At 39.4% G+C, this 25980-nt stretch overlaps 1 protein-coding gene across 4 annotated transcripts in view; it reads left to right on the top strand.

The window, feature by feature from the left end:
• Positions 1-25980, top strand: part of septin8.S (septin 8 S homeolog) — a 72661-nt gene that overhangs the window by 13456 nt on the left and 33225 nt on the right. For all 4 annotated transcript variants that reach the window (XM_018254215.2, XM_018254214.2, NM_001091489.1 and 1 more), the window contains 1 exon segment: positions 25178-25292. In XM_018254215.2, coding sequence (XP_018109704.1) covers positions 25178-25292 — 115 coding nt within the window.

Here is a 25980-nt window from a genome sequence, read left to right as displayed (position 1 = left end):
AGGGGCTTGTAGCCAGACAGTATCAGGTAAATGTCTAGTCGGCACTTTGCAACTCTTGACAACCTGTCTGGCTTAGCTTCCCAAATCAAAGTTAGTCAGGGACCTTTGATCGGCATCCAAATTTAGGATTTGAATTTCCTCAGACAAGGGCCTGATAACAGACTGAAGTATTTCTTTCTACTTTTTGCCTTCTCTTAGTTTATAAGGTTTTTGTCTCTTTTTTTTATTTTTTTATTTTTTTTACTTTGAAACTTTCCAGGCATTGTTTAAAGAAATTGTTCAGTATAAAAATAAAAACTGGGTAAATAGGCTGTGCGAAATAAAAAATGTTTTCAATATAGTTAGCGAAAAATGTTTAAAGGCTGGTGATTAGTGATAATGGCCAGAACCCAACTTCCTACTTTGCAGCTTTCTTGGTTTCCACTGGTTACCAGGCACTAACCAATCAGTGACTTGAGAGGGGGGACCAAATGTATCATAGCAGGCACCCCTAGTCCCGCTGCCATTCATCGTCCCCCATCCCCTCCCCTTCCTTTGTGTACATGCGGAAAATGTCGGCATCGGGTCCAGAGTACTGGGGATTGGTGCACAGGAAATTTTAAAACGATTGCATCTCCTGTGAATCCTCAGTTGTTCCGAACCAATGCGGGTGTGGTTAGGCAGCATGCCGCTCCCCTAAAATTCTGCTGCCCTAGGCCCGGGCCTTTGTGGCCTTTCCACAAATTGGGCCTGGGATCAATTTCAAACTAACTGAACAGTTATGTCCCATGTGGCTGACTGATTAATAGACACACCGATAATATCGTATGAAACAAAATTTCGTATGATAATCAGTGCGTATATGGTGGGAGACAAGCCAATCGATATTGGCAGAAGACTTGCAAATTGGTTAGCTCGTTGATTGGGCTGGCTGGAAAATTTTGATTGGTCACCTTAGAAAGCACCCGAAGATTGTCAGATACGGGTATAATTTTATTGTTTGGCGATTCAGCTCTACACGTGTGTATTGAAACGAACAATCTTTTTTGGAAAGATCTTTTCCAGGAAAGTTTGTAACGTCTATGGCCACCTTTAGTAGTGTTCTGTTCTTTATACTAGACATCCGTTCACTCCAGCCTTTATACTTTACATTTTTGGCTAACTGTATTAGAAACATTTTTTATTTTGCACAGCCTATCTATTTACACAGGTTTTTTTTTTACACTGAAATGTTCCTTTTAGATAGAAACCATTCAGGCCAATGCACTTGTTTAGACGTTTTGATGTAAAATGGGTGTGTTTGTTTAACTGCAGTTGCAAAGTAAATCCTATTATTCATTCATTTTTATGTTGCTCATTTAACTTTCCAAAGAAACTTTAATAAATAAAAGCCTTTAATAGTTTAGCTGTGGTTTACTTTGCTTTTTTTTTTCTTTTTACCACAGCTCCTTTATGTCTATATGTAAATGTCAGCTGGAATGATGTGCTATTATAAAAAAGTTTCAACTGAACAACGGTTTCTAGAATGAGCATACATTATCTGTATCCTTATAATATTTGGCAAAACAAGATGGCAGATCACAAATATAATTCATGTTGATTCAGAGCTTTAAACTGTAACTATAATCCAACACAAAGATCCCGGTACCATGTCAAAAGTACTTGCTTAAGCTGGCCATACAAGTGTGTGAGGTGGGCAGGTTAGAAAAATACGATCTGCCGCTGCCTAAACACTGGCAGATGAGGAAAGGAAGAATCTATGACTGGCTCAATACTAGATACTATATATGTGCCACTTCAAAGTCAAAGTAAACTTTATTGTCATCTCAGCAGTATACAAATATACAGTGAGACGAGACGACGTGGCTCCAGCTAGTACATATCACAAAAAGGCACTTAAAAATACACAATACACTTTCGCAAAACGTTTAGGGGCAAATTCAATAACCTTCGGAAATTCGCCAGTGACGCCTACGATCACATCGCCACACTTCACCAGGCGAAAATTTGCCAGGACAACGCTAATTCACTAAAATGCGAAGTTACGTCCAGGGCACCGAACGATGGAAGTTAAATTTCAATGGACATATATGTTGCAGCAAATACATTACACTACACCAGGGAAGCTTAAAAGAAAAAAAAGAGTTGTTCTAATGCCGTACACATGTGTCCAGTGTATAGTTTAGGTGCCATATGTTAGGAAATGTAGGGGGGAAGCCGGGTACCCTAAAAAAAAATTTACGATCTTTTGCAGCCTATCACCCTGAAAAATGTAAAAGTCGTCAGCATTTTTTGGGATTTAGAAAAGTTTTCACATTTTTTTTGAGAAACCCTATTGCACTTTGCCTGGTCTGAGGTGGTGAAAGCAAGTCTAGCACAAGAGGTAACGTTCTTGGTGAATTTGCGTAGTTACGTCCGTTCGCCAGAGCGAAAATTCGCCTGGCGTTAGAGTGTGAAGTAGCGCTAGAGTCTATCTCCTTCGCAACGAATTTACGCCAGCTCCCGTTAGTAAATTGGCTAAGTCCACAAATGACGTCACGCTGGCAAATTTTTGCCTGCGTTAGTCACTTCGCCCTTTAATAAAGTCCAAATTTACAGTAATGGCAGACTGGTAGATTTATAATGTTTTGCCACCTGAGCAGTTGGACACTCCATAAACACTGCAAATTGCCTCCTATTCAAATTCAATGAAAGTTACTGTCACACACATCACCAGCGGCAAAGACCAACACAAGATTGGCCTGTTTGCAGACGACATACTACTGACACTCCAAAATGTTACTGTCTCCCTGCCTAATCTGTTTAAAGAGCTAACAGACTTCCAATCTGTTTCATGGTACAAAATTAACCAGTCCAAAACACAAGCACTTCCTATCAACATCCCACACCCAACCCTCCAGGGATATAAACATGCATATGACTTCGAATGGCGAGATGCCTACATAACGTACCTGGGGCTAAAACTTCCCAAGGATCCAAATGACATATATAAATTGAACTACCAACCTTTACTGAGATTAGTCGAATCAGAATGCAACAGATGGAAATCAGAATTTATTTCATGGCTAGGAAGAATAGCTTCCCTAAAAATGAACTTGTTACCAAAAATATTATACTTGTTTAGGACCCTACATGTTGCACTACCATCACATTATTTCCCATCCATACAAAAAATATTGAATAAATTTATCTGGGCAAACAAGCCCGCAAGAATAGCATTCAAATGTGCACAATTCCCCAGAAATTCTGGGGGACTAGGCTTCCCTAATATTAGGTTATACTATAATGCTACAGTGTTAGAGATTGTGATCCGGTTACACTCCCCGCCAGGTATTAGGAATTGGGTTGATATTGAAACTAATTGTACTAGTGATGGTAATTTAATACAGCTATTTTGGATGCCAAGAAAGAAAAGACCAGCGAACCCCAATCTTTTACCGACGACACGGACTTTGTTATATCTTTGGGACTCTTTGGTCAAAAGTCTTAACCTCTCCTCCTTTCCATCACCACTACTTCCCATTAATGCCTTGAACTACTTGATCCCGAACATTAACCTCCAAACATGGAGTGCCAAGGGTATCACTACAATTAGCCAACTGTACTCTATAAACGCCTTAAAAAAATTCGAAGATCTGACAGAACAGTATAACCTTCCAGCACCCCAATACTATTCGTACATCCAGATAACTCACTTTCTCAAGTCTTATCCCACCAGTGCAACTTCCTTGCGTCATAAAACAAGGATGGAATACCTCTGTGACAAGGCCTGGAATAGCAAAGCACTAATTTCTGACTGCTATAAACAACAACTCCAGACTCCAGAAGACTTCAAATTTTCATACATGCAAAAGTGGGAAGAAGATATCCAAACTCAGCTTCCTCCCCATATATGGCAACACTCTATATTAGCTCCTAAAGGAGCAACTAATTGTACAAACCATATTGAAATGCACACCAAATTACTACATCGGTGGTACCTCACCCCACAAAGAATAGCAAACATCAACTCCCAATACTCCCCACTTTGTTGGAGACAATGCGGAGAAATCGGTACATTTTTCCACATGTGGTGGCAATGTGCATCAGTTAAACCGTTTTGGGAAGAAATATTTACACTACTGAAAGTTAGACTAAGCTATGATCTGCCCTGCCTTCCACAGATAGGACTCCTACAAATCTACCCGAAAGACTCAATACCTCTCAACAAAAAACTACTTTTTCATATTTTCAATACAGCAGCTACCTTAATAGCAAGAACGTGGAAACAACGAGGAACACCCAGATTACAACATCTACTTCAACAACTGGACTCTAGAGAACAAATGGAAAGACTGGCTGCAGGGTCTCCGGAGTTACAATTAAAATGTAGCCAAATTTGGGACCCCTGGCACCCCCAAGCTATATAAATACCACAACCCAATTAGTTAAGTTCCTTAAATCTAACAGGCAATTTGGGGATCAGGCACCGTATCTCTATGTATAAACCCTGTACCCCTTTCACCAGCCTTGCCATGTACAACATATGTTCTATATTCAGTTACTCGAATATGTTATTTGTTTTTCTCATATCTTTTGGTTCTGATAAACGTTTCACGTGTTGTTATGTACTACATGTTCATATGTGCCTCACAAATGTAAACCCGAGGCGCTTGTGTACTCTAAGCAATCTTTATTCATAATAAACATGCAAGTTTAAAAAAAAGTTACTGTCACACACCTTGTGTTGTGCGAAAATACTTGGTGCTGCGTGTGCCATTGATAGGACTTTCACTCAAAGGTGATTTACTTTGTGTATAAACTAGAAGTGAAAACTGACTTGGCAACTTACTGTCTTGTGAAGAGGGAGCCTTTGAGGCTGCTGAAATTCAGCTAAAAATCCCATAGAGTGAGGACCACATTGATCATGTCCACTCCCAACTGTTCCAAACATAGGTGACCAAATCACAGATGTACTTATTAAGCAACTGAGCCATACAAGCATTTTAGCTGTATGGCCAGTATAAAACTGACTTTACACATTACCATAATATTATTGTTACGTGTATGGTGGCCCAAGGATCCTGACTGATCATATATTATGTAGTTACAGCTTCTCACTGTCCCAATCATTCATGTTCTTTGCACCAGCATTTGGAACAACTGTGTGGCCTTTTGTACACTCTGCATCATTCGGTTCTTGTGCCAAATCGGTTAGAGCATCTCCTATTGCTGATACCTCTAGTTGGTTGCACAATATCTTGCTTTATTTTTCAGCAAGTGTTCGTATCACAGGTATAGAATTTTATCTGCAATGCTTGCAACCTGTAGTTTAAGGGGTCTCTCTCAAATTTGGATCATCAGGGGAGGTTCACCTTCAAACAACTAGTTGTTTTCATATAGATCACCAGAAATAAAGACTTTTTCCAATGACTTTCTATTTTCTATGTGTGACCGTTTTTCTAATTTTGAAGTATAAAGTGTAATTTTTTCACCTCCTGAGGGTAAGTCCACACAGGGCGTGTTGGGGAGATTTGGTCGCCTGGCGACTAATCACCTCGTTTTTGCGGTGACCGATCTCCAAAAAAACGCCTTCCCTGTTCCTGCGCCGGCTAAGGGTCAGGCCACATAGGGCATTTGGGGGAGATTTGGTCGCCTGGCGACTAATCCACTCGTTTTTGCGGCGAACAATCTCCCCAAACGCCTTCCCTGAATATGTGCCGGCTAAAATGAAGAAAAAAAAAAAAAACACCGGTGCTAGAGGGCGTTTTGGGGAGATTTGGTCGCCTGGCGACTAATCGCTTCGTTTTTGCAGCGACCAATCTCCCCAAACGCCTTCCCTGAATATGTGCCGGCTAAAATGAAAAAAAAAACCACCGGCGCTAATCACACACGACAATTCGTTTTCCGAAGCCGCCCGTGAGGCAACTTCAGAAAACGAACCGCCGCGTGTGATTAGCGCTAGCGGTTTTTTCATTTTAGCTGGCACAGGAACAGGGAAAGTGTTTGGGGGCGACCAGATCTCCCCAAAACGCCCTGTGTGGCCTGACCCTGAAGCAGCGCTGGGGGGGGGGGGGTCGGCTGACCCTGTAAACTCTTCTAAATGGATACATTTAGTTGATACATTTCTTATCTTTGTCCCTGCTGAGGAGAATCTCTGGGTTTCATTACAGGCAGCTGTTAGATTTGATACAATAGTTGCTAATACTCCAGAGATACTGAGAAATTGCAAAATTGTAACAGTTTAGAGTCTACGCCTGAATTACTGAGCTGCCAGACTCAAACACCAGAGACAGGAACATTCAACTATAAACTTAGATGTTAGAAAAACAGTAAAAAGAAATAATGGAAAGTAATTGAAATAAGTCTTTATTTCTGGAGAAAAATCTAAAAACAACTGAATTGAAAAAAGTGTTTGGAAGGTGAACAACCCCTTCAAATATGCTAAAAATCATTTAAACATTAAATAAACCTAATAGGATTGTTCTGCCTCCAAAATGGATGCTTGCAGCTCAGTTATCATCAAGTACAATTTACTGTTTTATTACTACAGGCAAAAATAAATATTTTTTTAAATTTAGAAATATTTGCTTATAAATGTGGGAGATTGTCAGAGCTTTCTGAATGATCAATGACGGTTTTACGGATAAGGGTTCCTATACTTTATTACACTCTACGTATTATTTGTGCTCAAAGATTTTTGTAGTTCATAGATGTTTAATTGACAGTGCATACGTGATCAGTAATTATTTTTGCTGCAGATCAATCTAATTGCATTTAAATCAGTGAAGCTGGCAACATGAAGTGGAACTGACTGCTAATGAGATGCACTTTATGAATTGCACAGGGATGATTAGGCAATGCCAACAGCAACAAAAATAGTAAGACATATATTAAATGTAATGTATGTACTAGAGATGCTCCGAATCCACTATTTGGTATTCCACCAAATTTCCACCAAATCCCCAGATCCTTTTTGGATGATTCGAATACTGAACCAAATCCGAATCCTAATAGGAAAGGAAAAAGTGGGGGAAATTTTTTTTACCTGTTTTGTGACGAAAAGTCAAGTAAATTCCCGCTGCCCCTAATTTACATATGCAAATTAAGATGCGGATTTGATTCGGACAAATAAAAAAAAAAAGGCAGAATCCTGCCCGAATCTCAACCCAAATCCTGGATTCGGTCCATCCCTAGTTTGTACCGTGTCTCTAGATAGCTATTACCATTTATTTATTGCTTCATACCAATGTCATTTACGAGCTGCACAACCAGCTAATAACGGTTCCTATTTATCTGTGGATAGAATGTTACAAATCTTTAATACACTATAACAACTTTCAGAGAGAGGATGAGAATTTCTATTCAAGTATTTTATATATAAGTATTTTATATAACTGCTAATTCTAGGGCTTGAAATCCCTCTGCTCTCCAGGCATTGGTGTCTTACTTTTTTTAACTGACTCCGTGGCACAGTCTCAATTTTCAGTGGATTCTCCAGTCAGTCATGTTGTAGTATAGCATGTTGTGCCTGCATCTAACTCTCCAGTATTCAAGGTGTTAATTTAGTGCTGGGCATAGAAGCAGAAATTCCTGCATTGCACCTTGCCATGAAACATCACTGCTTCTGTGTGTTTGTGCAATGTGCATTCCAAAGGCAAGCAGGACACGTGACTAATCTGGTGCTTCCCGAGGACTTGTATTCTGCTGGGACTTAATATGGCCATAGAGGCAAAGATCCGATCGAGTCCTCGAACGATCGGACTTCCCCATCTCCCGACCTGCCATTAACCATTCAGATCAAATAAAGTAGTAAAAGAACAGATCAGCCGATGTTTCTGAACCGTGACAGGAATTGTACGAAAAGCTAGTGACAGTCTCCCTCTGAAAATCTTACAATCAGCAATACACGCAGAGAAATTATCGGCAGCCGACAGAAGTCTTTTAACCTGTCCGATTGACTGAACGACCGATCTCCATGGGGTGAAAAATGTCGGGACTCTCCACACATGGTCCGAAAATCGTACGAATCGAGAATTCGTATGATCAGATCTTTGCATCCATGGCCAACTTTAACCGACTACTGCCATGCTAAATTCATGTAGTAAAAATTCAATAGCAAAAAAGAAGTTAGACACAGAGAGAAAGTCCAATAAGGCAACCACTGCTGTTCCTTACTGCATAGAAGCCTCTCTGCCCCCCCCACCCGGGAGGCACATTTATCAAAGGTTGAATTTCGAATTCATGTGAATTTTTAAAAACTCCCCTAAATTCAAAATTTGACCAATCGAAATTTATATTAAAAAAAAAAAATTGCATTTTTCAAACTCTGATGAATTAAATCGACCCGAAAACTTGGAACAAATTCGATTAGAGGTTTTTTCTCCGAAAAAAAAAATTGATTGTCAGGAGGGCTGCAAACAACGCGATCAACAAATTGATCCCTGGACGTCTCCCATTGAGTTAAACAGCAGTTTGGCAGGTTTTAGGTGGAGAATAGATGAATTCAAGTTCTTAAAGGGCCAGAGTATGATAAAAATCGAATCGAATTCTATTTTTTTTTTTAAAAAAAAAACCTTGAATCAAATGTAAATAACTCCCTAGATGATTTTGATAGTTTTGACCATAAAAAGATTCAAAATTGTGAATTTCAAATATTCAGTTTGACCCTTGATAAATCTGCACCTAGGTATTTGCATCACAGAAAAGCTTTCTTGGGATTTAAGGTGCAGGTATGGGATAGGTCATCTGGAAACCCATTATCCAGAAAGCTCTGAATTACTGGAAAGCCATCTCAAGTAGACGCCTTAGATCAGGAGTGCCCATACTTTACTAATACAAGGGTCAGGGCACACGGGCAGATTCGGGGAGATTAGTAGCCTGGCGACAAATTTCCTCTTCGGGGTGACAAATCTCCCCAAGCTGCCTTCCCGCCAGCAAAAATGTAAATCGCCGGCAGGATGGCACTTGGAGCAATTTGTTTTCTGAAGTTTCCTCGTGAGGCAATTCGTAATCTCCCCGAATCTGCCTTTGTGCCCTGACCCTAAAGGTCTACTGGTAGATCCCGATCTACCTTTTGGGCACCCCTGCCTTAGATTATACCAAACATTAACTTGAAGGTACTTCATTTATCATGTAGATGTAATCGTGTTATCGCAAAGCCGAAAAATTGTTGTAGCCCTGTATAGAATCACATGCGGAATTTGATTAGTTCTCATAATTAAAGAAAAATTAAGGGGTTGCCAAAACTTCCCACACCAATTGCACCTCTTTTGGAACTTGGGGTATCCTAAAACTTTATTCCTTGGCACAAATGTTTTTTCAAGGTGTTGGCAGTTTGCTTTTCCTCGCAATCCTCCATATGAACAAGCAGATAATGAATGTTTTGATAAGATTATTACAGGAACTTGCAGCAGAAATGAGTTTACACAGTACTGGCTGTTTCAGATAGATACAACATATGTTTAGCTGCAGTGCAACAGGACTTTCTTCATTGGTGACATTGGCCCTGAGCCCGGGAGTCGTTACATTCCACTTGCCTAAACGTATTTTACCACACTATTGTGTCTCTATTAATAATAATATTTTGAGATCATCACAAGGGCGTAGGGTAGTGTTATAAATGTAAAAGACATAATAAGCATTGTTTATTTCAAAGGGTGTGATGGTAGAACATAGAAGACAATTTTGGGTGATTTACTGCAGCCGGTGTGATGCATCATCATCTGTATATGTATGTGCACCTTTTAATTTAGTTGTTTGTTTCAGAGCCATACAATAGGCAGTAGACTTTACATAATAGGCAATAGTATGTGGGTCAATCAGAGGTGTACTGTTTTTGCCCAATAATACACCAACAAAATCCTAACTCTATGAAACACATTTAAGAATTTGCAAGTGATAGATCCCTTGAAACATTGCAGTCTGCCATTTTTAGGGAAGCTTCCCCTTTAACTTTATTTTTGCTACCTAGCTCTTTGTTCTAATAACTCCGCAAGCTGAAAGAGACTTTTGTTTTTAAAAAGGACAGATAAGAGGTCCAAACTACCAGAGACAAAACACAAAACATCAGGACCATCTAATTGGAATGTTCTCTTTCCACGTGGAATGTTACCAGTGACCAGTTGCAGCTAGATCGGCTCATCTATCCCAGCTAAAATCATTCTACTTCTGCATTTTCCCACAATACATCACAATGGAATTTTACAATGGTACTTAAATGGTATTTCCTAAGGAAAGGGCAATACAACTGAAAGCCTGGAGACAGCATGCCATGCTCAGATTCTTATTTACTTATGTTAATGGCTGTCAAGTGTCTGTAAACATTACTTAAACAACTTTGTATGACTGTATTGTTGTATTGTAACAAAGCTATATTTTATTATTTCATCACTTGCTATGCTGCGAGTCCCTGTAGACGAAATATAGCGAGCATGCCAATCTGCTCCTCATTGCCCCATGATAGAGTCCTGCATGGAACCAATTTCTCAGACCCGAACCACAATCCGCATATTTACCCACTTTGATTGGCTACCGGACCTGCAACTGCCTTATCCGCAACCCGCCGACCACCATCAAACAGGAAATGATTGTGCCCGAACCGGAAGTGACCTAATCAAAAGTGGGCGGCGACAGAAACAAGTTTAGTAAAACTTTAAAAGGAATAAAATATAGACAATATTACATAAGATAAGACATTTAGATGAGACCCACAACCACCCGACCCACAGACCCGCGGATATACCCGCACCTGAAAATCCTCCCCTCATTCCGCAGGGTGCCCGCTTTTCTTGCGAGTACCCACCCGCTACCCCTCTAGTGCTGAAAGGAATTTACCTGTCTGCCTCATGGTTATTGCCAATGTGCATATTTGTATCTTGTTGGTACTGTATCTTTATCTAAACGATTTTTAATGCTAAATTAAGCTGCTGTCTGTGTATATACCACATAGACCTGCATGAAAATAACTCAGATTTTTTGTGGTTAAAACAATGTCTGTGTATTTACATGTCACTGCAACTTCCTAACCATGATCACTATATCCTGTAAACCAGAAACATATAGCTTTGCATATTCTAACTAGGGCAGATTTACTAAAGGGAAAAGTGGCCGCAGGGACATCACCAATTTACTAACAAGCGTAGAGAATTTGCTAGCGCAGTTTTGCGCCCTATAGCCAGGAGAATTTTCACTCAGGCGAACAATCGTTACTCCGCAAATTAACTAAAGTGCATATTTTACAGAATCTTACCTCTTTCCCAGTTTCCCCTTCGCCACCAGGGACCAGGTGAACTAATAAGATGAAGCTTCATCCTCCTCAATCTTATGTCAGTGACATATCCTGTATGCCGGAAACTCCATAAAAGTTGTAAAACAAACTCTGGTGTTTTTTTCATTTTTTAAAGCCGGATTTCCTTCAAAAGTTCTAACTATTAAAGATATTTTTGTGTTAACATTTTTTTTCCAACCATTTGAGGGTCATGGAACATTTGTTTTAGGTTGGTCTCTTATCTAGTGCATTAGAGGATCACTTTTGTCTTTATTTAGCTTCCGTGGACAATTGCACCAATATCTCTAATACAGACGTCCATACGACTTTAAAAATTACCCCCACTGTGTATCCGTATTCTATAAATGCCTCTACCCTGTTCATCTCTATAGATCATCATCTCTATGGTCCCAACCCACGTGGAAAGCCTTCACTAATCTAAAGTCATAAGACACCCAGAATTAATAAAAAGAGGTTTGAAAGGCAAGCTATCTTTTTGTCTTGTGCCGTGACCTACAGCTGCCTATTGTAAACTGTTCACTGAAAATGACCACAATCCTTGGCCTTCATCCACTGAAGCACTTTGGTCATCTTAGCAGTCACTTGCTCTTAGAAAGAACCAATCCTTGGGTCCATCCATACTTGTTGCCTTGTCCTTTTCACCTATCATTATCCAAGAATGCCATTACATAAGCAGCAACAGAACAGATGCAGTCAATAGGGCCTGAGGCTCAGGGTGCTGACGTTCATGACTGACATTTAGATTATTTCTTTAATAATGTTTCAAACATAACTGGGGGCCATGCACTGCTGAGCAGGGTGCAAAAAATAAAACGTCCCATTTCCTCTAAATTCTTTAATTTCTAAAAATGTTCAGTGGATTTTGGTTTGCATTACCATAATCTTTGATCTCTTAACAAAGCATAGCAGTTTGACATCTTGTTGCAGGATCCAGCTACAAATGTAATATGATAGAGTGAATAGCAGCGGGACTGGCACTGGGCTCAGGAATTTAACCTTTTCTGATTGCATGCCACTCACACAGCAGGACAGATGGAGTTGTAAGATCTGTAGCGCATTGTTGTTAGCAGCGCTAACCACTTCAAGGGTGGTCAAGAAAGCCTGCTCGGCTGCCATGCATAATAAAAACCAAGATTATATCGTTATCTTCATTCCTGTATAGCACTGCTGAATATATCCAGAATGCACAATTAGATCCCAAATTTTTTTTATTGACATAAGTTTTCAAGAGTTAAATGACACTTAATTGGCTGCATCTCTATCACCAATGGATATATTTACATAGTAGTTGAGGTTAGTGATGTGCAGGCCGACCCGAAACCCGCAGGTCAGGCGGGTTCAGGCCAACTCCTGCACAAAATCTTCAGGTCGCTGGTACTGCTGGCATCCGGCGCCGGAATTTATGGACTTCTGCCTGCCCCCGCCCCCTTTTGTGACATCACTGCGGGGCAGGTTGGGCGCTGGTCTATAAAAAGAGGGCAGGGCCGGGTTCGGGAGGGGGTGGGTTAGGGTCGGGTGCGGGTTGAGAAATTCTCGACCCGCACATCACTAGTTGAGGTGTAATAAAGGAGGGAAAGGAGAGAAAAGCATAAAGATACTTCTCTGTTTTCAACGTTCCTCAGCGGAGGAATTCAGATGTTTTCAGGTGCTGTGAGCAGTACCTTATGTTATGGTGTTAGTTCTCTGCAGGCGTTTCAGGTGCTGGGCCCACAGGTACCACTCCAGCTCCCCCTCGTAGCTTCTGTCCAATAGTGCGTCTCTGATAGATTCCATTGCTCAGGCCAATTCACCTTAGTAATCAATATCTGCTTTCCTGGGATTTGTTTTTTTTCCCAATTTGCTGCTAGTAGGGATCTTGCTGCTGTTGGGATGTGTGTGGCCAGTTTACATCAGCTCTGAGATTAGATCCCAATTTTAAAGGCAAATGCATTTCCGTATTGCTTTCTTGCTTAGTAGCTGCTCCTAGAAACACAGCCATGTTGGGATCAGTCTTTAAAAGGGTAGTTCACCTTTAATTTAACTTTTAATATTATGTAGAGCGTGCTATTGTGAGAATAGCAATACTAATAGCAATTTGCAATTGGTGCTGGTTACTTTGACCATGCTGCCCAATTATCTAGATATGTATACTAACTTGGGGGTCAGCTTTAATAAATATGTTGGTGTCTGCTGATTCCTTCGTTGATGGATAAGCAGTGTATTTACATGTGGGGCATAGGAATAGCCATAGCTACTTTCCTGGCACATCCAATGATTGAAGCATTTGGCCAACCCTATACATCACCAGATGTGCCGTATTATCTGTTCAGCCTGTTGTCCAATCAAATTGGAGACCTTGATAGGTTACCAGTGTGGACAAGGCATCTTTGCCAGTATGTTGCCACCTTCAGTAGCCATTTAAAGCACATTTATTTGCTGAAAAAGTACTACACTGAATAAAGGGGTTGTTCGCCTTTTAAATTAACTTTTAGTATGATGTAGGGAGTGATATTCTGAGACAATTTGTTTGATTAGGTCTTCATTTCACGAGTCATTTAGCTTTTTATTCAGAAGCTTGCCAAATAACAATAAGATTAAGATTGTAAAATGAAGACCAAGTGAAAAGTAGAATTAGCCATTGTATTATATACTAAAATGTAACTTTTAATGATGTTAAAATAAATGCAGATTTTGTACATTGTACCCTATTGGATTTATACAAGCAGCACCATATTTTGCTGTGTTTTGAGCTCCCTGAATACAGCTGCCAGAGTATTCTGAGATGTGTAGTTCAGCAGGTCCCAGCACTGGAGAATAAACTGGAGAGTGTTCATTTTTACCATCCATTGCTGTCCTTTTCTCCTCAGCCCCTGCATGCCCTTTCTCATTGCATTTTGGCTTCTTTCTCACCGAGACAGCAATGACCTGGGTCAAAGACAGAGACTTCCCAGCTGGAATAAAACTATTATCATTCCTGCTGCACATTCCCATAACCTTTTGCCTGGGCTTTCCTCCCTGCACTCCAATCAGCAGATGGTGCTTATGGTTCTCCTCTTTAATCATTGCTTAAATTAATGGGCAGAAATATGTTCAAACTCTTTCTGAAGCAATTCAACATCTTGCCTTGGTCAGTAACAGAACATGATAGAAACCGTAAAAGACTTTTCCACTTCCATAATTTTCTTTTGTACTTTTTTTTTTCCTGTTCCTGAATTTCCCCTAATTTCACCTCTGTGACGATGTATATTTTTGGGAAAGGGGAGGATAGGAACTTGCTATAAACATACTGATACTGTAGCAACCAGCTTTAGTGGACATTTTGGTTAAGGGCATTCCTGTTGTTTTGCCATTGCTTTATGATTCATTTCCTGTTTTCCCTCTTCCTGTCTAAGCTGAGAGCAAGTGTGGAGTAGGGCTGTGTTACCTGCCATGTTGTAATACATTTACCAAAATTTCTGTGCTTCACCAGAACTAACATAGCAGTATCATTTAACTAGCCAGCCTGGCTTTTAAAAGAATTTGATTTAAATGATGTATGTATAACTTTATTTGTAAAGCGCTGTTAAGGAGTCACATCGTTGGACACTGCATAAAAGTACAATATGTATGTATGTATGTATGTATGTATATATGTATGTATATATATATATATGTATGTATATATATATATATATATATATATATATATATATATATATATATATATATATATATATATAAAAGTATACATGGGGAAGACAAATCACATAATAAATATATACAGAATCATATCAGGACAAGGAGCTCAAGTGCTATGTGTTAATGGACATAGTGGGAAGGAGGTCCCTGCCCCGTAGAGCTTACATTCTAAGTGGATGGGAAGCTAACATACAGGAACAAATTGGAGATGAAAAGTGCAGGGTAAGGCATAGTCAGTAGACGCAGGACTAGGCTAATGTTCTAGTGCTCCATAAGAGATTATGAGAGGACTCCTTACAGAGGAGTTCAGGGATGAAATTTCACAGGTAAAGAGCAGCAAGATAGAAAGGTTTGAAAGGAGAGGTGGCTGTGGATGGTGTGAAGAGAAGGTGGCTCTGAGAAGAGCAGAGAAGACGACCAGGAATGTATAGTAAGACAAGAGAAAAATGTAGTTAGGAGCAGAGCAGTGAAGGGCTTTGAATGTTAGTACATGTTAGTTTGATGTATGAACTAATGAGAGCAAAAGAAGCACAGAGTTGTGCCCAGTGCAGGTTGTTCCAAGTCCTACTTCACTGCATATAGGTGTTTGACAGATCCCCATGTGGATCAGTAGTGTTACCCATAAAACCAGGTTGGGCATACAACTTCCAATTCATCTCAGTGCAATTCTATGGAAGTTGGATTTAAAGCCACAATGTTTTAGCCCCTACCATTCAGCCTATAGTAAGCACCGTCCTGCTTGTCTAATGATATTTGGCTTTAAAGTGGTTTTGTGTGCACTGAAAATTGTGTTGTGTTGTATTGTAGTAATACAGACAGACATTAATCCTGATCTTGACCCTAACAAATACTTACGCTGATAAATCCTTATGTAGGAAAGCCCATGCTGATGTAGGCCTATTTGAATATATAGAAGAGGAGAGTGAATAGAAGCCCTACAAAGAATCGGGGTATAATTCCCTTTATATAAAGCTGAGGAAAACAATCACACGTGTATCATATTGTAGTGGAACAGCAGATTACAGACTAAACATGGTACAGCGCAAGTTTGTGGTGCTGAAGTGATTTACACTGTGATTGTTCTACTTCTCTGCAATGACCCATGGATGGCCTCATAGCTGTTACATGCTGAAACTGACTTAAAAGGGGTAATTTGCACTTAAATTAACTTTGCTATGTTAAAGGGAATGTCAACCCGAAATTTTCATTTTTTTCTAATAAAAGAAAACATACTTCTAAGCAACATTGCAATATACATTCATTACACATTTTATATGTATATATTTACATATATATTGCTATCAGGGCCAAAGGGTTGTGCGCTTACAAATACCATAGGTGATTTTGTGTAGACACAGCACAAACCTAATACTTAGGGGCAGATTTATCAAGGGTCGAATTGAAAATCCAAATTCGAAATTTGAATTTTCAAGTTTTTTTTATGGTCAAAACTGTCAAATTGGACGAGGGAGTTATTCAAATTCGAATCAAGTTTTTTTTAAAAAAAAATTTGAATTTGATTTTCGAGATATATCATACTCCTTCCCCTTTTAAGAAGTCAAATTCGACTATTCGCCACCTTAAACCTGCCAAATTGCTGTTGTAAGTCAATAGGAGAGGTCCAGAGATCAATTTAGAGATGAATCTAATTCAAATTCAATTAGAGTTTTCGTGTCGACCCTTGATAAATGTGCCTCCTAATGTTGCGATTGCCTTACAAAAATCTGTGGGTCCCAAAACATAGATTTACTGCAATACGGATTGAAGTAACCATTGTTTGTCAGGGGCTTAATGAATTGCTGAACGCTACGCATTGTCCCAGTTTTTCATTCCATTAGTCTTATAGATGTAGCAAATGTATGGAACACAACTTACCCAGATAATGTCTCTTCCTGTAAGTAGGCAGGACAGTTGTTATCCGACAGGGTACACCCTGGAATTAGAAGAATGCCGTAGCCAAATCCGACAAAAACAAGCCAAATCTGTGCAAAAACAAACACAAAGGTCACATCTTTCCACTATGCCATTCACATGTTCAAGAAAACGTAACCAGTATTCAAGCGTGTTTGCATACCCTCTATCACTTTGGTATAGATCCACAGCCATTAATGGAAATGCGCGCTAACAAATATTATGCTTTATTAATTAGGTTCTCTAACATGCAGTTTTTGGATCAAAATAAGATTAAGTGGATTATTACTTAGATTTGTGTTATATGGTTGAACGCGTATCCAAAACTATTGAGAAGCGTGAATCTGTTGGGTTATAGAAAATGCTTACCGCTTTCCATGGTGGGTCCAGGTGCTCATGCCCCAGATCTTCAGCAAGGGGGAGTAATTCAAAACAATTCGATTGTAGGCAGGCACCACTCCGGAACAATTTCAGAAATAGTATAATCCAGAAGCCGAAATTTAAATAATACAAAAAGTCTTTATTTTACATTAAGTATAAAAATAAATGCCTTACCCTTTTCATGTCATCCAAGGACACTTAATCAGAGCCTATGATTAAGTGTCCTTAGATGACACGAAACACGTAAGGCTTTTATTTTAATACTTAATGTAAAATAACACATTTTTGTATTATTTACATTTTGGCTTCTGGATTCTACTAGTTCTGCAATTGGTGCTCCGGAGGGGTGCCTGCCTACAATCGAATTGTTGTGAATTATATGGTTGAACAAAGAGATTAACAGAGCTACATATCATTGGTGGTAGTTGGCTTGTAGTACTGCTTATATAAAAATAATTTGACAAAGAATTATGCAGAATTTATCAAATATGACCTTTCTCTTCTTTAATTCTAAAAGAGTCCTATAGGATGTGACCCACCCTCAATATTGTAGGCAACATTGGATAATAATGATGCTGGTTTTACTTTGGGCAAAGATTAATATATGTAAAAAAAGGCTCTTTTATTGGAGCTCCCTACAGATCTGCTACATCCCTGTCCATGTTTCAAATGAAGGATGGTCCCTACCAGAAGCACAGTAGGAGGGGGAAAGCCAATCACAGTCCCAACTAAAAGCAGGATTCAGTTTCCTATCAGGTTAGCCTAGCTGCTGATTTGTTCCTATCCTACAGTGCAGTGTACACTACTTTCTTTAAAAGTATATTCCTTATATATATTTTATATATTGCAGTGGCATATTCTTGTTTTTCACATGGGTCATTTATCAACACTGGCCTTGCCCATGGGCAGTAAACCATGGCAACCAAATCCGATTGCTGCATTCATTGCACTGCTTGTAGCTGGCTTTAAAAAGCTAATCACTGATTGGTTGCTATATTTGCCTAGTGTTGATAAATGCCCCAGTGTCTCCTTTAAGTGTTATTGCAATTGAAAGCAGTATGCCACCTACATGGTGGACATGCAGGAAATTATATTTAATTGCATATTTTAGGGAGTCGTACAGAAGTGATAATCATCAGGTTCTGTTTGTGTACCGCTGTCCAGAAAATTCTGAATACAGGGAGGCCATCTCCCATAGACTCCATCAAATCAAATAAATTAAATGTAAAAAAAAAACATTACCTTTCTTCCCTGTAATAAGAAGACAATACCTTAAAAAGATAAACTATATCTTAAGATGGCCATAGACGCACAGATCCTATCGTACAAATCGAGGATTCGTACGATTTTCGGATCGTGTGTGGAGAGTGCCGACATCTTTCGTCCGGCAGAGGTCACTTGTTTGGTTGACCCGACCGATCCCACCGGAGCATATTGCACATCGTAATCGGATTGTTTGGCCATGCGGCCGAACGTTCAGATTACCCCCGATATAGCCATGCTCATTAATGGCATATCTTGGAAAGATCGCTTGTTTTAGAGATGTTGCCAAACAAGCGGATCTTTGCATCTATGGCCACCTTTAGTTTGAACCAAGCAAAGATATAATTAATCCTTATTTGAAGTAAAACAATCCCTGGGGTTTTCCCTTATCTAGAAAACCCTGAGCATTCTGGTTAACAGATCCCATACCTGTGCCATTCCCACTGTTGTGGTTAAAAGTGAATGTCTAGTAATGGTGGAGAGGGACACTTCATTGTTAAGTGTTGTGTCTTCCTGTTTCCAACAATAAACCTCAGCAGAAGGGAAGAGCTTTATCTCCCTCTTGCATATTAGTTGTTTTCTTCATGTATCTTAACAACCATGAAAACAAACTTGAGACCATAATGGTAGTGACGTCAACTGGTACCAACATCCTTGCGACCGTTATTCACTTAACATTTCATGACACACTGTGGGTCTGTGGAACATTAGATCAAAGCTGAGAATGTTTTCTTTTCCTATTCACACAAGAAAATATTCTGCCCTATCTTTTCACATTATGTGTGCCGATGCTCAAAAGGCTACAGAAGATTTTGCTTCAGTAATCTGTCATTTGTCTAAGTTGAATTCCTGTTGAAAGCCTTATCTATCTGGCTCTTTATTCTCTGCACCTCTGGTTCTGACTCCTGAAAAAAAAGATGCAGCAGAATCCAGCTCATTAAGCCTTTATAGAAGAACTGGCTTCAGCTCAAGAGTCCGAACCAGAGAACAGAAAGAGATCAACAAGGCTTTCAATCGCAAATAAAAATACATTTACAAATAACATTAAAACCATTAAACATTTTATTGGAGACACTATGCCTTTGTCTCTACCACATCATTTCCTTATGGCTTTCCGTTTTCCGAAGAGGAAGATTTGGATTGGCAAGTGATGAAATGGATGGCTCCTGCTAGGGGGTCTCTGCACGGCTGTATCCACAGGCATTTAAAATATTTCTCTGATAGAATATGAGAAGCAGGCAGAGGGGACAGGATGCTGCAGAGGATCTGATAAACTCGATTTTGCATGTTATTGGGTTACATGGAGCAGGGATGGGATACTTAAAGTTCTGGGGGTTCTCTGGGCACTGTAAGGGGGATGAAACTTTTCACATTTCACAGATTTCCAGTAAAAGTCAGGTGTTATTTCATGTTTTTTCACCTCTATATTTCTTATGCAGACAATCTGAGCTCTGCAGGCGGTTGGTGTTCTGTAGGACTCCGTAATTCTACCTTCTGGCATAGAAGTAGATTTATTATGGAGCTGTTAAAGGGGACCTGTCACCCAGACATAAAAAGCTGTATAATAAAAGTCCTTTTCGAATTAAACATAAAACCAAAATTCTTTTTTTATTAAAACATCCATAATTGTTATAAACTCTTTTGAAAGTCTCAACTGTCAATCATATATTGCCTGCCCCTCCTCTATGTCTTAGGCATCAAGGCGGGGCAGGAAATTACTTTCACTTTCCATTCTGATTTTCCTAGATCTAACTGCACTCTCCACACCCCCCCTCCCTTCTCACCATTGTAACTGTTTAGCCACAGCATGGACTAGGCCTGGGTATCAATACCCCCCTCCCCATTCTGGCATATAAACAAGATTTTGGCATGATGCAACTTTATAACAGTGTTCACAAAATGGCTGCTGCCTGGGTGCTGTGATTATGGATTCCAAGACTAAAAAAAAGTAAATTTTTAATCATTTCTATAATGTAAGTGATGTTTATTTTGCTTGACCAACATCATAAAATAGGATTTGGAATTATTTCTTAAGGTGACAGGTCCCCTTTAAAGTTCCCCATTCATACAAAAACTGAAATCTTAGTGACTATATTGGTGAACCAATGTCTACTAAACGCGATTTGAGTTTTTTCTCCGAAAAAAAACTGGAATGTCAGGTAGGCTACTAATATGTCCAAATTGATCCCTGGACCTCTCCCATTGACTTATACATGAACTCGGCAGGTTTTAGGTGGCCAATAATCAAATTCAAGTTCTTAAAGGGCCAGAGTATGATAAATCTCGAAATTCGAATTAAAACTCTAATCAAGTTTGGAAAACTCACAATTCGAATTTGACCATAAAAATAATCATTTTTGACACTTAATCTGCCCATTAAAGGTGATTTACCCCATTAAACTGACCATACATGCCAAACGTTCCGATTTATGCTCAGTTTCTCAGTTTGGCCACAAACACTCTGGGCTGGATCATACTGCAGGGGATCCATCAAGCAAGGAATACATAATCACCCCATGTGGCCCTCTCTCTACTGGATTTTCAAACCTAAAAAAAAATATACCTTTTAGATACCTGAACAGTTGGCCAGGCAGCAAATCAGGAGGTGCTCCCATTCATGGTCCAATAAGCTGCCAACTTTGTTTGGGGTCTGGAAATAGGTATAATTAACACTAATTTAAAAATAAATAAATTTTATAAATAAAACCAATTGAAATGGCTTGCAGTCTGCTTAACATCCTCAACATGAATGTCCCCTTTAACTATAATTGTACTTATTCACAGAAAACCATCATATATGATGAGAGGAACTGGGATACAATTTAATTTTTTGGCCTTATAAGCCCTTGCAGTGAATTGCTGAAATATCCATTTGGAGTGCATGATGACTACCATTACATTTGTTTTGATTTTAAAAGACTTTAAGTATATGCTCTAATGGTTTATTTACGCAACTTGAAGACCAGAAACTACCAGCTTTCAGCTACGATTTTTCTATTTGCTACGCTTTCAGAAACGTCAAATTATTTTTGCCTACAGAATGTTGCTAAGGGATCGAGCCTTTTATATTTAGCAGAGTTTGTATAAAATGTGTGATTTAGCAGCTTCACCAGACTTAACTGTTTTCAGGAAAACTTCCCACTTGCTATTGAAAGCAGTTAGTCATGGCAGGAAGGAGCAGCATGGCCGCCGGCTCAATAGTCGCACCTAATATATCCGGCAGCAAATAGAAGGTGCCCTCCGTTAAACTGACAATGTGCTATTTTTATAAATAGTTTGCTATGCTTTTAGCATTTTTTATTCTGTGTAATTTATGAAATTCTGGAAAATCGCTTTATGTGCTTTAAAAAGGTTAAGATGATTAAAAAATTTTTTAAGATGATTAAAAAAGTTTTTTTTAATGTTTAAAGGGGTTGTTCACCTTTGAGATCACTTTTAGTATGATGTAGAGAGTGATATTCTGAGATCATTTGCAATTGGTTTTCATTTTTTATTATTGAAGGTTTTTGAGTTATTTCCATTTTTATTCTGTAACTCTTCAATTTGCATTTTAAGCAATCGGGTAACTAGGGCCCAAATTACCCTAGCAACCATGCATTGATTTGAATAAAGGTGGCCATACACGGGCCGATAAAAGCTGCCGACAGACCGTGTTGGCAGCTTATTGGCCCGTGTATGGCCCCCGACGGGCTTCACCGATCAAGATCTGGCCGAAAGTCGGCCAGATCTCGATCGGATGGGGCAAACAATCCCGTCGGATTGCGGCCACATCTATTCGTTGATGCGGTCCCGCGATCCGACCACCCGTTAGGCATCGTTAGGATCTGATCGTTGGGCCCTAGGGCCCACGATCGGATCAGCCCGATATTGCCCACCTCAAAGTGGGCATATCGGAGGGAGATCCGCTCGTTTGGCGACATTGCCAAACGAGCGGATCTCTCAGTGTATGGGCACCTTAAGAGACTGGGATATGAATAGGAGAGAGTCTGAATAGAAAGATCAGTAATAAAAAGTAGCAATAACAATATATTTGTAGCCTTACAGAGCATTTGTTTTTTAGAAAGCGGCAGCGATGCCCATTTGAAAGCTGCAAAGAGTCAGAAGAAGACAAATAACTATAAAACTATAAAAAATAAATAATGAAAACCAATTGAAAAGATGCTTAGAATTGGTCGTTCTATAACATGATAAAAGTTACCTTAAAGGTGAACCAGCCCTTTAAATTCCTTTTAGCAGACTCAAGGTATGGAGATCCAGATTACAGAAAGATCTGTTGAATAGAAAACCCAAGGTCAAACACGTTCTGGATAATCGATCCCATACCTATAGTAACTTGTTTGTCTTGTGTCCCTTGTCCCCAGGGTGATTGGCAGTTCTGCAAGAAGCAGACAAAATGTTTCATAACCAGTTGTAATTATCTTGTATGACAGTTGTGAGGGTGCACTTGCTTGTAGGGCAGTTGTTTGGCTTGTTGTACTGAGCATGCAGGCCATACTAGTCAATGGGGCTCATTCTAATTTGGGGAGCCAGTGGCTGGAATATTGGGGTATGTTTTTATATATACGATTTAGTGTGTTACAAACAAATACAGAAATGTTTTTTTTTTCCTCCGTATGCCCCCTTCTACTTGCAATGGCACATTAATAGGCTTTTCAGATGTTTTGTGGCCACGCTGTGTTTGTCTTTTCTTTTGCGGCACATTTTATGAGCAAAGTGTACAACCAAGTATTTCTGAGATGAATAACATAGCAGGGAAGGAAAAATGATTTCACCTTACAGCAAGAGCACATTACATGATATTGCCTTTACAGCTGATAAATGTATATATTATTTAAGAAAATAGGAAAAAATGCAAATCATTTTGTTCATTTCATACCAAGAGGCAGATTTATCGAACTGAAAATGAAAAATTCTAATTTTCTGGGGGTTTTTTATGGTAAAAACTGTCATATTCGACTAGGGAGTTCTTCAAATTCGATTCAAGTCTTTAAAAAAATTAAATATACAAGATTTACCATACTCTGGCCCTTTAAGAACTCAAATTCGACTATTCGCCACCTAAAACCTGCCGAATTGCTGTTTAAGTCAACGGGAGAGCTCCATGGATCCATTTTGAGTTGACCTTCCTGACATTCAAGTTTTTTTTCAGAGTAAAAACTCAAATCAAGTTTTTAAAATTTAAATTGATTCGAGTTTTCAGATCGATTCCATCTATCCGAGTTTCAAAAATTAGATTTTTTTTTTTTTAAATTTGGAATTTATTGGAGTTTAGGGGAGTTTTTTGAAAACTCACATGAATTCGAAAATTCGACCTTTGATAAATGTGCCTCCAAGTGTTCTGTTCTGCTTCGCTTAACCACATGGAAACATTGTCATTTTTCAGTAGCAGTTTGAACAAAATGTCTCTGTCTTAAATATATTGATAATGGGTTGAGTGCAGAGGACTTTTGTATTTGTCTATATGTATTTTGTGGTCACAGCCTCATTGCACCCCCGCCTAATGGTTTTAAAAATTAGTGGTGAGCACAACTTTCCCTTGTTTGTTATAACCTGTATGTTTATCCTTTCTCTGCATTTCCATGTCGGGTGAGCAGTTCTTTGACTAATATGAACTAACTTAGGTCAGCCTAAGGGGCCGTCAGTATATAAATCATTATATATATATATATATATATATATATATCAGTTGGGATTGTTCATACCCTATAAATAAATCTTATGAAACAAAGTATGGATGTGTGTGTAGGTGTGTACTTCACTTTTGACTATTAGGGCTACAGGCAGTCCTGTAACACTTGTAGGACCTGGAGTTGATCATCCCAGACTCGGCCTTGCTGCTCCCCTATAACTAGGGATGCACCGAATCCAGGATTCGGTTTGGGATTCGCCAGGATTCCACTTTTTTCAGCAGGATTCGGCCGAATCCTTCTGCTTGAACCGAATCAGAATCCTAATTTGCATATAGGATTCCGGTTCGGTTGAGCAGAAGGATTCGCCCGAATCCTGCTGAAAAAATAGGAATCCTGGCATAAGCAAATTAGGGCAGGAAGGGAAATTGAGTGACTTTGTCACAAAACAAGGAAGTAAAAAAAATGTTTTCCCCTTCCCACCTCTAATTTGCATACGCAAATTAGGACTCGGATTCAGTTTGGTATTCGACCGAATCTTTCCGAAGGATAATAGTGGATTCGGTGCATCCCTACCTATAACTATGTCTATAATCTGACTTTATGCCCCACCTGCTAACATTAACCGTGGCTGATTCTGGTTGCTTTTGTTGGTGCTTACTGTAATTCTCTAAATTTTTTTTATGACCTTATGCATTACTGAGGTTTTAGTTCTATCCCTTCTCCAGGCAGGGGCACATGGGATGGATCCACTTTTTTCCCCAGCCTGCATACAAAATGCAGAGCAGATCATCCACCCTCCCATGTGCTCCCAGACTTAGATCACTATCAAGATTACATGTTTCATGGTCATGCCTTGTGTAATTATCTATGTCTGGAATGTGCTATATCAAACAGGCACAGGATCAGGGTCTGGATGCTGTAAGGGTAGAACATGTACCTGCCAGAGTTTCACTGCTTAGCCAAGCAATATGACAGCCAATCTGTGCCCCTGTAAAAGGCTTGCCTTTTGTTTTTTAATTTACTTTAAAACCAAATGTATTTTTTTGGAAGGATACTTAGTTACATATATTATAATTGTTGTTGGCAGAATGAAGAGAAACGAAGCCTTGCGCTGAGTGGCCATGTGGGATTCGATAGCCTTCCGGACCAGCTTGTTGGTAAATCTGTCACACAAGGTTTCTGCTTCAACATTCTCTGTGTGGGTAAGTCGTGTTCTGTAATAGATCTAGTTGCTATGTTATTTATTCATACTTTCCTGGCACCATCTTGTGAATGAAACCCCATGGTGGGTAGCACCAAAGCATTGCAAGAAACATCCCTGTGGTGCAGGGCCAGTGCCAAGGTGCACCTCCTGTAGGGTGGAAACGAAACACTTCTTCAGAGCGGGTGGTAGTGACGTAGCTTGTCACTCATATAAAAAAGTGTAGCTGGAGGGGGTGTTATTGCATGTCATGGTCACTGGAGATCTTCTGCAGACCTTTCCGCACAGTAAAGGGGAAAAAAGCATATTATTTAATTTATTTTAAATTAAAATAGTAATTTAATTCAGTTAATGAAATCTTTACTGGAGAATAGGGCCTGTTATACAGGTTTATTTTTCTAAGGTCTTCTGTAAAATAACTGCTGTCGTACTGCTTGTAGAAAAAAATACATTTATCTGTAAAGAATCCCTTCTGTCACAGGGAAACATGTTATTTTTCAAAATAAATTAGTTAATAGTGCTGCTCCAGATTTCAGATTTTGAAATCTGACATGGGGCTAGACATATTGTCAGTTTCCCAGGTGCCCCCAGCCATGTGACTTGTGCTCTGATAAACTTCACTCTTTACTGCTGTACTGCAAATTGGAATGCCATCACCCCCTCCCTTTCCCTCTCAGAAGCCCTTCAGC

This window comes from Xenopus laevis, chromosome 3S, assembly GCF_017654675.1.
Source record: "Xenopus laevis strain J_2021 chromosome 3S, Xenopus_laevis_v10.1, whole genome shotgun sequence".
In the NCBI taxonomy this organism is placed as follows: Eukaryota; Metazoa; Chordata; class Amphibia; order Anura; family Pipidae; genus Xenopus; species Xenopus laevis.
This window is presented reverse-complemented; position numbering and strand designations above follow the sequence as displayed.